The sequence below is a fragment of the Bufo gargarizans genome, chromosome 1, assembly GCF_014858855.1.
Source record: "Bufo gargarizans isolate SCDJY-AF-19 chromosome 1, ASM1485885v1, whole genome shotgun sequence".
Classification (NCBI taxonomy): Eukaryota; Metazoa; Chordata; class Amphibia; order Anura; family Bufonidae; genus Bufo; species Bufo gargarizans.
In genome coordinates, this window is record NC_058080.1 from 457981181 (window position 1) to 457997853 (window position 16673).

At 45.3% G+C, this 16673-nt stretch overlaps 1 protein-coding gene across 2 annotated transcripts in view; it reads left to right on the forward strand.

The window, feature by feature from the left end:
- SMC5 (structural maintenance of chromosomes 5) overlaps positions 1 to 16673 on the forward strand; it is a 152843-nt gene that overhangs the window by 101564 nt on the left and 34606 nt on the right. The window contains exon 19 of one of the 2 annotated variants that reach the window (XM_044272871.1): positions 15103 to 15165. The exons of the other annotated variant lie outside the window; for it this stretch is intronic. Coding sequence (XP_044128806.1) covers positions 15103 to 15165 — 63 coding nt within the window. The remainder of the gene's footprint in view (positions 1 to 15102; positions 15166 to 16673) is intronic. 2 annotated transcript variants of the gene reach the window in all.

Consider the following 16673-nt stretch of genomic DNA (forward strand, 5'->3'; position numbering starts at 1 on the left):
GTCTCCTGGGAAGCCTAACAGCCTGCATCCCTTCGGTTGCCTGGTGCCAAGGCCACACAAGGGTGATCCAGAGTTGGATCCTAGGCATCTGGGACGGGAAGCAGGTAAGTCTGGACAAGACTTTCCGGATCCCGCAGGCCGTAAAAACAGACCTAGACTGGTGGAAAGAAAGAGGAAGACTGCTTGGAGGCCTACAGTGGCAGAACCATCCGGCCGTTCAGGTTATCACGGACGCAAGCCTCGGAGGCTGGGGTGCAAAGATTGGAGATCATCTTCTACAGGGCTCCTGGCCAGCCGAGATACGAGTCAAATCCTCAAACTACAGAGAGCTGTATGCAGTCCTGGAGGCGTTATTAAGGGGAGAGAGTTTTTTAAAAGGGCAACACCTAAGAGTAATGTCCGACAACACCACAACGGTGGCCTATCTGCGACATCAAGGAGGGACAAGGTCACGGCCTCTGGGTGCGTTAGCAAGAAGAATCTTCTCCTGGGCAGAAGAGAACGTCTTATCTCTCTCCGCCATCCACCTAAAGGGCTGCGAAAATACGATAGCAGATTTCCTGAGCAGGAGGACGATAGATCCAGGAGAATGGTCTCTGAACAGGGACATCTTCCGGAAGATCTCGGAAAAATGGGGCCGTCCGGAGGTAGACTTGTTCGCCTCCAGAAAAAATGCGCAGGTGGAATGCTTCTGCTCCCTAAACCGGGAAGACAGACCCTGGGCAATCGATGCCCTATCGATACACTGGAATTGGAACCTGGCCTACGCCTTCCCCCCAATACCTCTTCTTCCCAGGGTCATCCAGAAACTCCTAGGGGAACCAACTACTCTGATCTTAATAGCCCCTTTGTGGCCAAAGAGGAGTTGGTTCTCCACTCTAAAACAGCTATCGCTGGAGGATCCATGGGAAATCCCTTTCCAGAAAGATGTTCTAGTCCAGGGCCCTCTACTTCATCCAGACCCCGGGAAATTCAAACTGTCAGTCTGGATCCTGAGAGCGAGACATTAAGAAACAGGGGTCTTTCAGAAAAAGTGATATCTACCCTAAGGGCCAGTAGGAAAAATGTGACGTCTGCCATCTACCTAAAGATCTGGAAGAGAATACTGTTCCTGGTTAGGAGTGGAGCGCCCAGACACCTCCTCCCCTCCCATCAATAGGATCTTGGACTTTCTGCAGTGTGGCTTGGAATTGGGCCTAAGACCTAGTACCCTGAAAGTCCAGGTTTCTGCTCTCAGCTCCTTTTATGACTGCAGCCTAGCTAGCCACAGATGGATCAGGAGGTTCTTTAGAGCGGTTTCAAGATTGAGACCCTCTCTGAAATCGAGGGCTCCTACTTGGGACCTTAACATAGTCCTAGAAGGCCTAACAAAACCTCCCTTTGTACCGTTATCAGAAATCTCTTTAAAACACCTTTCCCTAAAAACTGCCTTTTTAATTGCTATCACCTCAGCCAGACGTATTTGAGAGATCCAGGCCCTTTCTTGTAGGGAACCCTACCTCCAGATCACCCAAGATCACATCCGTTTAACTCTCGATCCAGGTTTTCTCCCAAAAGTAGTCTCCCCCTTCCATCGGGAACAGGAGATCTTTCTACCTTCCATCCCCAGATCTGAATCTTCAGGGTCTAGTGTTAATTTACATCTCTTAGATGTCAGGGATACAGTGATCCAGTACCTGGATTCTACCAGGGATTTTAGGGTTGATGGCAATCTCCTTGTTCAGTTTTCGGGGAAAAATAAGGGAAAGAAACTAGCTAGGTCTTCCATAGCCAGATGGATCAGATCCACCATTGAATATTGTTACAGGTTCCAGAATATACCCAGTCCTGATAATGTTAAGGCCCACTCTACTAGGGCCACTGCCTCCTCTTGGGCTGAGAAAGGAGGAGTCTCGCTGGACCAGATTTGCAAGGCTGCAACCTGGTCAAGCACCAATACCTTCGTAAAACATTACCGTCTTAATCTTCCGGATTCGAATGAAACTCTTTTCGGCCGGAAGGTTTTACAGGCGTTATCCCCACCCTTTTAGTTATCTGTTATGTCTCAATGTGGGCCGTCATGGTGGATGAAATGGAAAAACCGCAATTAGACTTACCGGTAATTCCGTTTCCTTGAATCCACCATGACGGCCCATACTATTCCCCTTCCCAAAAAAAAAAAAAAGGGAGATATATGCTTACGAATATATCTTTTCATATATACGTACTTTAGGATAAATAGGAGTTTAAGGGTATGGATTAATATCCTTTTACTTTTGTTCCACCTTTTCGGGTAATTGTAAAGCACTGAGGAGGTGGAGGGGTGGGGGGTTCTTAAACTCTGTGTTCCTGCCCCTACAGAGGTCAAGGGTCAATCTCAATGTGGGCCGTCATGGTGGATTCAAGGAAACGGAATTACCGGTAAGTCTAATTGCGTTTTTTTTTTTTTTTGTCGCAATAGTAAATCTGTCTAGAGATTCATTTACATAAGAAAAGACTCCTACTTTGAGAAAACTGGCTAGCATAGCGCAGAGCCAATAAAATTTTGCAAATATTTGCGACTTTTTCATTCCATTATTTTGACTTGAGCTAATGATGAATCTGGCCCAATGTGCTTTGGCTGACCAGCCGTCCCTGTCCCCACCCCACCCACATTGTCTGTGAAGTGCTGGGCATATGGGAGGGGGGGGACATTTCAGGGGTCGGATAACCCCTTTAAATGTAAAAGAAGTATGTTGGGCTCACATGATGAGCCCATAACATATACGTGCTGGCTGTGTAATACAGCTAACACCTGTCCTTCGGGATTGGAGATAACTCTGCGGCATCTGAGGGCTTAGCCAGGAGAGGAGAAGAGGGTCTTCCTCTGCCCTCTCTCCATGGGGGTTCATGTATTTCTGATCAGGAGCTGTGGCGGCACCTGGCCTGGTGTAGGCTCCCAGGCCTGCCATAGCAAACTGCCTGTAAGGCTTCATTCAGACAACCGTAAGTGTTTTGCGGTCCGCAAATTGCAGAATGTTGCGGAATGCACAAGGCCAGCCCTATATAGAAATACCTATTGTCCGGAATTGCAGACTAGAATAGGACATGCTCTATATCAACTGTGTCCCACAGCAGTCAGGACTGTGTATTTCAGCGCAGCTTTCTGCGCTGGCAGCGAGGGAACAGGGAGCAGTAGGGAAACAAAAAACAAACTTGACTCCTTATAAGTAGTACTGCTAATAATAGTCCAAGATCTTGATGACGAATTCCCTTTAACAAAGACTGGTGGTCCCGCCACCAGGTAATTTATAGTTATATTACATTGCCTGCTTTCAGATCATTTTTTCCAAAAATCCTAGACCACATATTTTAAGTTACTTAAGTTCTGATTGGTGTTTTTTTTCTTCACACCTTCATCTCTGTTCTGTTTATGCACTTATGTGTTCAGTTTCACAATTTGGGGCGTATCGGTAGTTTGAACATGACACCAGTACTGGAAACGCACACTACCACACTGAGCTATTATGCAATAGGTGCATTTTATGTGTATATAAAGTAGAAAAACAAGAATTGGTTTTGAAAAATCCCTGTTAAGACTTTAGCTTTTAGGCAGTATATTCATAGCTACCAGACCCTATTAAACCAGGCATGTTGCCTGGTAGGGCTGATCATGATGATTAAAACGATACCATACGCTGGATTTACTTGGGCCAACTGAGCGGCCGATTGTCAGGAAGAAAGTGAAGACTGATTCTTATCAGATTACTCTATTAAGCATTGGACTCATCTGTAGAATACTTGATTACTAAGATAATCTATAGCTGCAGCCCTACTGATTACCTATCCGGTCATTAGTATCTGCGCTTCTCTGCTATGTGTGAAGCCGCCGGTGACTTCATTCCACCCGGAGTCACATCACAAGATGACAGGGCTATTAGTCCTGATAGTCAAAAGGGAGTAGGGAGTGTACAGAGCACAGTGGTGTAGAATAACAGCGCTCAAAGCACTATGTATGTGCCGGCAACTGCCCGCCTGCCCCCATCCATGTCCCCTGCCCCGATTCATGTCCCATGCCCTCATCAGTGTCCCCTGCCTCATCTTTGCCCCCTTGTGAGGTCTCCCTGCTGTAGGTAATGGTGGCAGCTCCATTCCTGAGCCGCTGCCATCAGCAGCAAGTGTCAGCTGTATGCTGACACTCTGTAGTAACCCCTTAGATACAGCGGCATCCAAGGGGTTAACAGAGGGAGGGGGCTACCGCTCAACCACCGATCTGCCACGCTGCGATGGCAGCAGGCTGATGGTTGCCATTGAAACCGGACGCCTTGCAAAGGTGTCCAGTGTTGCCATCTATCAGTGTAAGGCCTCATGCACACGGCTGTCCAGTAGCAACCAATGACGCCGCGCGCTCATGCTGTCAGGAGGAATCCCGGCCGGGTTTCCACGGTCCACTCTCGGCCGCGGAACACGGCCGTGTGCATGAGGCCTAAAACTGATAGTATCATACTTTGCAATGCAAGAGCATTGCAAAGTATAGTACAGCCATCAGCCCCAATGGATCTTCAAGATCCAAGTGGGACTTGATTAAAAAAAAAAAAGTGTAAAAGTAAAATAATAAAAATTTTTTTAATTTAAAATAAAATAAATTGCCTTTTCTTAACTGCTCATTTATAAGAGATTAAAAAAATAAAATAAAATACACATAGTAGGTATCACTGTGTCTATAACGAACGGCTCTATAAATAGATCACATGATCTACCCCGTCTGATAAACACCATGAAAAAAATATATAGAAAAGCTGTCAAAAAGTATACATATTGGGTATCGCCGCGTCTGTAACAACCAGCTCTATAAAAATATCACATGACCTAACCCCTCAGGTGAACACATTTTTTTTTTTTTGTCACCTTATATCACAGAAATTGCAACACCAAGCAATCAAAAAGGCATATGCCCCCGCAAAATAGTACCAATCACCTCATCCCGCAAAAAATGAGCCCCTACCTAAGACAGTCAAAAAATAAAAAAGCTATGACTCTCAGACAATGTAGACACTAAAACATAATTTCCATAGCATCATCACGACGGCATACAAGGAGATTGACCCCTGACCTCTGTAGGGGCAGGAACAGAGAAAGGTTAAATACCCTCCTCCCACCACCAACACCAGTGTTTCCTGTCCCTACAGAGGACAGGGCAGAGAAAGGTCTCCCTGTATGCAGGGAGATGAAGCTAGGAATTCAGTCCGGATACCTTAAGAAATCGCCGGCATCCTGCATGGCGTCCCCCTGCCCTCCCGCGGTCCAGTACTAACGCTGGGCAGGGGTGTGGGGCTCTACCTCGTCCCGATTTTCGGGGCCTGTTCCCTGGCGCAGTCTCCCTTCCGGCATCATCGCGGCTGGGTGCGCGCCGGCGCATTGGGCGCATATGTATGACGTCACGGCCGGCGACCCGGAAGTGATGTCAGTGGCGGCAGCGTGGAGCCGAGGCCTGCTCCGGACAAACGCTCCCAGGATCGGTCCCCCACTGGCGGAACCCTTACCTCTCGGAAGAAGCGACCAAGCGACCATGTCGGTACCGGAGCGGTCCCCCAGAGCTGAGCCGCCGCCAGCGCTTCTAACTGTGAGTCCCCTTCGGGGGTGGTTATGAATGGGTCAGGGAGTCTGTTGATCCCCCTCTCCCACGATGATATAGGGGGGGGGGAGAGGAGGAGCGAGCTCTTGCTCCATGCTCAGTGCAGCTACGGCAGGGCGCAGGCTCCTACATCCACTCCCCCGCCGCCCCCCCCCCCTCCTCTTGGTGGGCCATATCCCTTATACTTTGCCGTTTCATCTCTTTTAGGCAAAAGAAACCCCGAAAAAGATGGGGAAGTCACTCAAATGTGTCTCCTGCTCTAGTAGACTCCCTGACGGCTACCCCAAAAAACTGTGCAAGCCTTGTATTTCAAATATCGTACGGGATGAGGCACCCTCCCTAAAAGAGGAATTAAAAACTATGATTCAGGAGGAGATCCGTTCATCCCTGGCCCACCTGTCCACTAATCCCCCCCGATTTGCCGCAACCAAAGAAGAAGCGGGCTAGATCCCCATCCCCCTCTGATATAGAAGTCGTTGCGGAGGAAAGTGCCCACTCTGTTAAGTCGTGGGAGGAGGGGGAGAGAGTCTCTGACTCAGACGACGATGGACGTAGATATTATTTTTCTACGGAAGAAATGTCCGACCTTCTGAAAGCTGTAAGGTCGACTATGGGTGTGGAGGAGGTACAACGTACCCATTCGGTACAAGAAGAGATGTTTGGGGGCCTGAGGGTTAAGAAGACCCGTGTGTTTCCCATCAATGAAAGCATTAGGGACATGATCCTTGATGAGTGGACAGACCCAGAAAAACGACTGGGAGTCCCGGCAACGTTCAAAAATAGGTTGCTATTTGATCCGGAGGAATCTAAAATTTTCAATGAAATTCCCAAGATTGATGTACAGGTGGCCAAAGTGAACAAAAAGACGTCCCTTCCATTCGAGGATGCCTCCCAACTCAAAGATTCGATGGATCGTAAGGCGGACAGTCTCCTCAGGAAATCCTGGGAGGCGTCCATGTTTAACGTTAAAACCAATATTGCGGCTACTTCAGTCGCCCGGTCCATGTATCTTTGGTTGGGAGAGTTGGAAACTCATATTAAAGACAGAGCGTCTAGGGAGCAGATTCTGGAGTCTCTCCCCCTTCTAAAGTCGGCCACGGCCTTCCTGGCGGATGCCTCTGCCGAATCAGTTCGGTTCTCCGCCAGAGATGCAGCGCTCTCCAATGCAGCTAGGAGAGCCCTCTGGATGAAGTGTTGGTCGGGGGATAAGACATCTAAGTTAAAGCTTTGCTCCATCCCCTTTTCCGGAGAGTACGTGTTTGGCCCGGTGCTAGATAAGATCCTAGAGAAGGCCGCGGATAAGAAGGGGTTTCCGGAAGATCGCCCTTCCAAACGCCGGTATCCTTTTCGCCCCCCCTCGGGTCAAGAAAAGAGTTACAGGGGAAAAGGGAAATCAGGGCGTTGGAGTTACCCAAAAAGAGGAAGAGGTCAGTCCTTCTCCCAGCAAAAACCTTCAGATAAGCAATGACGCCGGAGTGGGGGGAAGACTCTCAAGATTCCTGGGATCATGGGAATCCATCTCCCAGAACCCCTGGATTTCCAAAGTAGTCGGTACAGGCTATCAGATAGAGTGGTCTTCAAGAACCCCAAACTAATTTTCTCTGACACGGTTCCAAACGAACCTTTGGCAAGGAGTCCAGAAACTTCTTCAGATGAATGTAATCTCTCCGGTCCCACCTCTAGAAAGAGGCAAGGGTTTTTATTCAACTTTATTTTTAATCAGGAAAAAAGAAGGTACCTTTCGGACGATCATAAACCTGAAGCCTCTAAACAAATTCATCCGTTATCAGAAATTCAGGATGGAGACCCTAACATCTACAATCCCTCTGTTAAGCAAAGACGTCTTCATGTGCACTATAGACCTGCGAGACGCTTATTACCATATTCCCATTCACGCCAGCTCCCAGTGTTTTCTCCGGTTTGCAATCCAGGATATATCAGGAAACGTCCATCACTACCAGTTCAGAGCCCTTCCCTTCGGGATTTCGTCTGCCCCGAGAATATTTACCAAAGTGGTGGTAGAGATGGTTGCCTTCGCCCGAAGGCAGGGACTCATGATAATCCCCTATTTGGACGATTTCCTTTTGGTCAGCGAAAGTCGCAGCCAAATCAATTCCAATCTGAAGGTCTTTCTCTCCATCCTAGACGACCTGGGGTGGATCGTAAACGAGGAAAAGTCCGTCCTCACCCCCTCAAGAGAAGTTCGTTTCTTAGGTATGATCCTGGACTCCCGAAAGCAAGCAGTGTTCCTACCTCGGGACAAAATATCAGTTCTCCAACAAAAGGTCAGGTCCTTTCAAAAGAGAAGATCTTGCTCTATCAGAGAGGCGATGAGCATGCTGGGTCTGCTGACATCTTGTATTCCGGCAGTCCCCTGGTGTCAAATACACTTCAGACCCCTTCAGTCCTGGATACTGAGTGTCTGGAACAGGTGCCAATCCTCTCTAGATCGCCAAGTAAGTCCTCCATCTCGGATTCTGCAGTCCCTAAATTGGTGGAAAAACCACGAGAACCTATCCCGGGGAAATCCCTGGCAGAAGACTCCCCAGTTGCAGGTAATAACAGACGCAAGTCTGTCCGGCTGGGGCGCAAAGGTCGGGGACCGTATATTTCAGGGCACTTGGCCAGATTCGATCAGATCCCAATCATCGAATTTCAGGGAGCTGAGAGCAGTCTGGGAAGCATTGAGGGCGGCAGAGGAAATGTTGTGTCATCATCATATAAAGGTGCTATCGGACAACACTACAGCCATTGCCTACCTCTCCCATCAGGGGGGAACCCGGTCCGTAACCCTTCAGGCGCTGGCAACAAAGATCTTTGCCTGGGCAGAACAGAAGGTGGCCTCTGTATCGGCAGTTCACCTGAGGGGGATACTAAATCAAGAAGCAGATTTTCTCAGCCGCCACAGGATCGATCACACAGAGTGGTCTCTAAGTCCAGAAGTCTTCAGGTTAGTGGTAAGGAAATGGGGGTTGCCCGACGTAGATCTGTTCGCCACCAGGGCCAACTCAAAAGTGGAAACATTCTGTTCCCTAAACCCCAGGGACAGGCCTCATACATTAGACGCCTTCGCCATCCGTTGGCATTGGAATCTATGCTATGCCTTCCCTCCACTTCCTCTAATCCCGAAGGTGGTGCAGAAAATTCTCCAGGACAAGGCCACGGTGATTGTGATCGCTCCCCTGTGGCCAAAGAGAAGTTGGTTCTCATCTCTCCAGAGACTTTCTCTACAGGATCCATGGCCCCTTCCGATACGGGAGGACCTACTCCAGCAGGGCCCAGTTCTACACCCAAACCCGCAGTTTCTGAAATTAGCAGCTTGGATCCTGAGTTCCAAACCCTGAAACTTCAGGGACTATCAAACGAGGTTATTGCTACTCTGAAAGCTTCCAGGAAGAAGGTAACGTCAGCAATCTACCTTAAGATCTGGAGACGTTTTTGTTCGTGGAGTGGGGATGAATCGCCACATTTACATAAACCTAACATCCAAAGAATACTGGACTTCCTACAGCGGGGTCTAGATCTGGGACTTAGGCCCTCTACCTTGAAGGTCCAGATCTCAGCCCTGGCTTGTTTTTTTGACCAAGATATAGCCGGTCATCGTTGGATCAAAAGATTCATCAAGGCAGCGACAAGGCTCCGCCCAACGATCACCGCTCGTGTCCCTTCCTGGGATCTGAACATCGTTCTTACAGGCCTTACCTTACCGCCCTTTGAACCCATGTCTGACTGTCCTATAAAATTATAGTCCTTGAAAACGGCCTTCTTAATTGCGATAACTTCGGCCCGCAGAGTAGGAGAATTGCAAGCCCTATCGATCAGGGAACCCTACCTCCGTATTCTAGATGATAGATTAATTCTCCGTCTGGACCCTGGTTTTCTCCCCAAAGTGGTATCAAATTTTCATCGGAGCCAGGAAGTTACCCTACCTTACTTTTGTCAACACCCTGCTAATGACAAAGAAGCCACATTTCACTCTCTGGATGTTAGACGGGCAGTCTTAAACTATATCACTGTGACGGAAAAGTTTAGGAAGTCGGACAGCCTACTAGTTCTCTTCGGAGGAAGACTTAAGGGCCAGAAAGCCTCCCGGTCATCTATAGCCAGATGGCTCAAAGAAACTATTAGTCTTTGTTATCAATTACAAAACCTTACATGTCCAGTCCACGTTAGGGCCCATTCCACCCGGGCCATGTCCTCCTCTCAGGCTGAGAGAGCTGGGGCTTCTCTGGAGGAAATCTGTCGTGCTGCCACTTGGTCCAGCATTCATACCTTTATAAAGCACTATCGCCTGGATCTTTCCAGATCATCTGATCTGTCCTTTGGGCGGAAAGTCCTCCAGGCTGTAGCCCCCCCTTAACTGATATATTTTTTATATCTCCTTGTATGCCGTCGTGATGATGCTATGGAAAGACCGGAATTAGACTTACCGGTAATTCTGTTTCCATGAGATCATCACGACGGCACGTTATTCCCTCCCTTGATTCAAATTATTTGACCTACCCAGGTCTCTAGAAGGTATGGAGTAATACCTTTTTTCTTGTTTTTTACTGTTCTCCACCACCGGGTTGCTCTGTGTGATTTTGGAAACACTGGTGTTGGTGGTGGGAGGAGGGTATTTAACCTTTCTCTGTTCCTGCCCCTACAGAGGTCAGGGGTCAATCTCCTTGTATGCCGTCGTGATGATCTCATGGAAACAGAATTACCGGTAAGTCTAATTCCGGTCTTTTTGGGGGTTTAAAAAATGCTATTATTGTGTAAAACTTAAATAAGAAAAAGTATATATAATGGGTATTGCCACGTCCGTAACTATCTGCTCTATAAAAATGTCACATGACCTAACCCCTCAGGTGAACACTGTAAAAATAAATACACTGTTCCAAAACAACCAAATTTTTGGTCACCTTGCCCCATAAAGTGTAATAATGAATGTTCAAAATATCATATGTATCTAAAAATGGTACCAATAAAAACGACAATCCTTTCTGCAAAAAACAAGCCCCTGCACAAGACGATCGGCAGAAAAAAAAAAAAAAAGCGTTCAGAAAATGGAGACAAACATACGGTAATTAAAAAAAAAATATTATTTTGCAAAACTGAAACAAAGAAAGTAGACATATTTGATATCATTGCGTTCATAACAACCTGCCCTATAAAAATAGCACATGATCTACCTTGTCAGATGAATCTTGTAGAAAATAAAAACTGTGCCAAAACAGCAATTTTTTGGTTACCTTGCCTCACAAAAAAAAAACGCAATATAGAGTAATTGAAAATCATATGTACCCTAAAATAGTACCAATAAAACGGGCACCTTATCCCCTAGTTTCCAAAATCGGATCCCTTTTTGGGAGTTTCTACTGTAGGGGTGCAACAGGGGGGCTTCAAATGGGACATAGCATCTAAAAACCAATCCAAAAACCATATGGTGCTTCTTTTCTTCTGCGCCCTGCCGTGTGCCCTTATATCAGTTTACAACCACATGTGGGGTGTTTCTGTAAACTGAAGAATCAGGGTAATAAATATTGAGTTTTGTTTGGCTGTTAACCCTCGATGTGTTAAAGAAAAAAAATGGATTAAAATGGAAAATCTGCCCAAAAAGTTTAATTTGCAAATTTCATCTCCATTTTCCTTTTAATTCTTGTGGAACACCTAAAGGGTTAACAAAGTTTGTAAATAAGTTTTGAGTAACTTGAGGGGTATTGTTTCTACAATGGGGTTATTTATGGGGGGTTTTCACTATGTAGGCCCCACAAAGTGACTTCAGACCTGAACTGGTCCTTTAAAAAGTGGGTTTTGGAAATTTTCTATAAAAAATTTAAGCATTGCTTCTAAAATTCTAAGCCTGTTTAGGCTGTTAGAGCCTAAAAAAAATCAATTACATTTACTAAATGATGCCAACATAAAGTAGACCTATGGGGAATGTTAAGTAATAAATATTTTGAGGTATCACTTTCTGTTTTAAAAGCAGAGAAACTGAAATTTTCAATTTTTGGTAAATTTGGGATTCTTTTATGAGTAAAGGTGAAATATATTGACTAAAATTTATGACTGTCATGATGTACAATGTGTCACAAGAATGGCCTGGATAAGTAAAAGCGTTCCAAAGTTATTACCACATAAAGTGACATGTCAGATTTGCAAAATTAGATGTGGTCACAGGGCCATCAATGACCCTTGGTCGTGAAAGGGTTAATCATCATCAACCCTACCAGGCAATATGCCTGGTTTAATAGGGTTGATCATGCTCTTTAAGCTTCCATTGTTCATCTGATTCCAATGTTCATCTGGATTGGTATTGTGCTGGCACATATATGAAGGTGAAAAGAAGCTTTGCTTGAGTCATGCCATCAGGGCTGCTATGAGGAATTTCAGGGCCCCATATAGGCAAACCTTGTGTGCTCCCTCCCTTTAACAGCCTTTCTCACATTTATAACCATAACTTTGTGTGTCGAGCCATTTTGCTATTACATAAGTAAGATTTTATGGAGTAATTTATCAAACTGGTGTAAAGTAGAACTAACTTAGTTGCCCATAGCAACCAATCAGATTCCACCTTTTATTTTCCAAAGGAGCTGTCAAAAATAAAAGGTGGAATCTGGTTGCTATGGGCAACTAAGCCAGTTCTACTTCTCGTCCCCGCAATGTTGACATCCGGTGAAGCATGGGCTTGAAGAGCTCTGCCGAAATCTTGTGCGTCACCACGCTGTGCAAGATTTTGCGCCTGACTTTTAAGCGAGATGGCTGCAGCCGGCCCATTGAGAGCAAATGGATCAGGTAAGGCTACTTTCACGCTAGTGTTTTTTTGGGGAAACGTCATGGATCTGCAAAAAACGCTTCCGTTACAATAATACAACCGCATGCATCCGTCATGAACGGATCTGGTTGTATTAAGTCTTCTATAGCCATGACGGATCCGTCTTGAACACCATTAAAAGTCAATGAGGACGGATCTGTTTTCTATTTTGCCAGATTTTGTCAGAGAACTGATCTGTCCCCATTGACCTACATTGTGTGCCAGGACAGATCCGTTTGGCTCTGCTTCGTCAGGCGGACAGCAAAACGCTGCAGGCAGCGTTTTGGTGTCATCCTCCAGAGCGGAATGATGACTGAACGGAGGCAAACTGATGCATTCTAAGCGGATCCTTTTCAGTTCAGAATGCATTAGGGCAGGCATGCTCAACCTGCGGCCCTCCAGCTGTTGCAAAACTACAACTCCAAGCATGCCCGAACAGCCTACAGCTATCAGCCTACAGCAGGGCATTGTGGGAGTTGTAGTGTTACAACAGCAGGAGGGCCGCAGTTTGCCTGCATTTGGGAAAAACTGATCTGTTTGGGACCGCTTGCGAGAGCCCTGAACAGATCTCACAAACGGGAAGCCAAAACGCCAGTGTGAAAGTAGCCTAAGGATGATTTATTATTTTTAATTATACCGTAATACCGTATTTTTAATATATACTCGAGTATAAGCCGACCCGAATATAAGCCGAGGCCCCTAATTTTACCCCCCAAAAATGGGAAAAATTGACTCTAGTATAAGACTAGGGTGGGAAATGCAGCAGCTACTGGTAAATTTCAAAAATAAAAATAGATACCGTACCAATAAAATCAGTAGGTTAAAGGTTTTTGAATGTTTATTTGAAAGAAAAACAATATGGTATCAACAATAACTTTAACAGTACAAAAACCAACTAAGGGCTCTTTCACACCTGCGTTAAAGTCTTCCGGCATAGAGTTCCGTCGTCGGGGCTCTATGCCGGAAGAATACTGATCAGGATTTTCCTAATGCATTCTGAATGGACAGTCCGTCCTTCAGGATGCATCAGGATGTCTTCAGTTCCGGAACGGAACGTTTTTTGGCCGCAGCAAATAGCGCAGCATGCTGCGCTTTTTGCTCCGGCCAAAAATCCGGAACACTTGCCGCAAGGCCGGATCCGGAATGAATGCCCATTGAAAGGCATTGATCCGCATCCGGCCTTAAGCTAAACGTCGTTTCGCCAAAAAACTCGTCTTATACTCGAGTATATACGGTATATATTTTTTTAAATGTTACACCATGTTATGTACATCAGATGCAGCGATTTATGTATGAACAAGGCATCTGAGGGGTACAATGAGGGGGAGGGGTGGCACAATCGCCTTTTCTTGTCATTGCACCCACTACTTACAATGAAATGAGCTTTGTGACAAAGTAATTCGTCATAAAGCTAATTTATTTTTATTTTTTAATTTGGCAAAGCTGACGAATCTAATTTTCCAATACTCATCTCTAGTAATAAACTGCTTCTGTCTTCTCCTCAGGGTTGCAAACTGACCCAAATCCTGCTAGATTGCAGCGACTTCAGTTCCGTTCTTTACATATGCAGCACTTCGAATTAAAACCCAGTACTAAGCCCAATACATATATGGCACTTGGATGTAATGGGGTTAAAATATTTTATTTTGTAAATGTCTTTGTGCTGGAAGAGGGACCTCTCCCACAACCCATATCTAAGGGAAGGGCCACACCGCTTCGCTAGTATTTGCTGCACCAAAGTGAATACTGATTAGGCTGACGATGATACATATCCTAAGTGGCTGGGCCCTGGCCCCCCAGCTGATCTGAGTCTATGCTGCCATTGCTATCCTGATGGAGGTCCTGCATGCCATGTCCTAATGTTTAAGGTAGGGATATTACTTTATGGTGGATTGTTCCATGATGGTTTTAAGATCTGGGTCACATGGCTACATGCATGTATGCACAAATTAGGCTACTTTCACATTGGCGTTTTGGCTTTCCGTTTCTGAGATCCGTTCAGGGCTCTCACAAGCGGTCCAAAACTGATCAGTTTTGCCCTAATGCATTCTGAATGGAAAAGGATCCACTCAGAATGCATCTGTTTTCCTCCGTTCAGTCTCCATTCCGCTCTGGAGGGTGACACCAAAACGCTGCTTGCAGCCTGACGATGCGGAGGCAAACGGATCCGTTCTGACACACAATGTAAGTCAATGGGGACGGACCAGTTTTCACTGACACAATATGGCAAAATAGAAAACTGATCCGTCCCCCATTGACTTTCAATGGTGTTCAAGACGGATCCGTCTTGGCGATGTTACAGATAATACAAACGGATCCGTTCTGAATGGATGCATGCGGTTGTATATCTGTGTGGATCCGTCTGTGCAGATCCATGACGGGTTTAATTGTTCATTTCAGAAAGTTATCCAACTATGTGGCTTTGTTGCTTGTCACTTTATTAAGTTATAAGATATATTCAAGTCAAGACCTCTTCTTTACTGTACTTCATGTTGCCATGTATCCCTAACTTTAGGTTAGTGTCTGTGCCCACGCCCTTAGGTCCTCTACTGAGCCATATTTAGGTTTCCACAGGGTTATGAAATGATCAGAGATTCAGTAGCCCTATACGGGTGCATTGATCCATGCTTTGAAATATTATACTAAGTGTAGTGCGTGCAAGAAGAATTTCCTCTAACCTGTCCTGGGTATTCTTGTTTCCTTTCTTCTGCAGCCTTTCAGATTGGAAGCTTTGGCTAATTTGCTGTCTATCCATTCAGATAATGATGACTGTAAGGTATTTGTACAGACGGCCGTACATGTTGTGTTTACTGCAATGCCACTGAAGTGTACTGCCATTCGACCTTCCATATAATCAAGGGCAAAATATGAATTGCATAGGACAGAAAAAGTAGTTATGGCCTGTTGCACAATTACATTAGGTGATAGTTGGATTGACTCAGTTGTACTGTATGTGGAAATTTTCTTTTTTTGTTAGATTTGTTATATATGTTATCTGTTTTATATACAGATTTGTAACTTTTTGGAGTCGAAAAAGGTTTGAAAAACTCCATTCACATGTATTGTACCGTCATTTGTAACTCCTGTCCGATGTGCGTGGTGGGCTGAAAATCTGCAGGAACTGACCATACCCTAAAATAAAGTTAATCACGTTTTGTATGTGTGTGTATGTATAGTAGGATGTGTACATGAGCAGATCCTATAAAGCTTCACATAAAAAAATTGCTAAAATAGGTGGGGTGGCATCAGCTACTTTTCCCACTACATTGCTGGCACTATCATTTCTCAGTTACCTCATCTATTACAGTGGATATAAAAAGTCTACACACCCCTGTTAAAATGTCAGGTTTCTGTGATGTAAAAAAAATGAGACAAAGAAAAATAATTTCAGAACTTTTTCCACCTTTTGAATGTGACCTATAAACTGTACAACTCAATTGAAAAACAAACTGAAATCTTTTAGGTAGAGGGAAAAAAAATTGAGAAAAAATATAAAAATAAAATATGGTTGCATAAGTGTGCACTTAAACGAATACTTTGTCGAAGCACCTTTTGATTTTATTACAGCACTCAGTCTTTTTTGGTATAAGGCTATCAGCATGGCACATTTTGAATTGGCAAGATTTGCCCACTCTTTCCAAAAACACTCCAAATCTGTCAGATTTCAAGAGCATCTCCTGTGCACAGCCCTCTTCAGATCACCCCACAGATTTTCAATCGGATTCAGGTCTGGGCTCTGGCTGGGCCATTCCAAAACTTTAATCTTCTTCTGGTGAAGCCATTCCTTTGTTGATTTGGATGTATGCTTTGGGTCGTTGTCATGCTGAGAGATGAAGTTCCTCTTCATGTTCAGCTTTCTAGCAGAAGCCTGAAGGTTTTGTGCCAATATTGACTGGTATTTGGAACCGTTCATAATACCCTCTAGCTTAACTGAGGCCCCAGTTCCAGCTGAAAAACAGCCCCAAACATGATGCTGCCACAAACATGCTTCACTGTAGGTATGGTGTTCTTTTGGTGATGTGCAGTGTTGTTTTTGCGCCAAACATATCTTTTGGAATTATGGCCAAAAGTTAAACCTTGGTTTCATCAGACCATAACACCTTTTCCCACATGCTTTCGGGAGACTTCAGATGTGTTTTTGCAAAATGTAGCTTGGCTTAGATGTTTTTCTTCGTAAGAAACGTGGGCTAAAGCCCACCCATCAGTGTCGGTGATGTCACTGGGCTTCCTGGCAGCCCCATAGAGAGCCCGGTACGTCACCAGAACTTCTAAAAATGCCTTTGC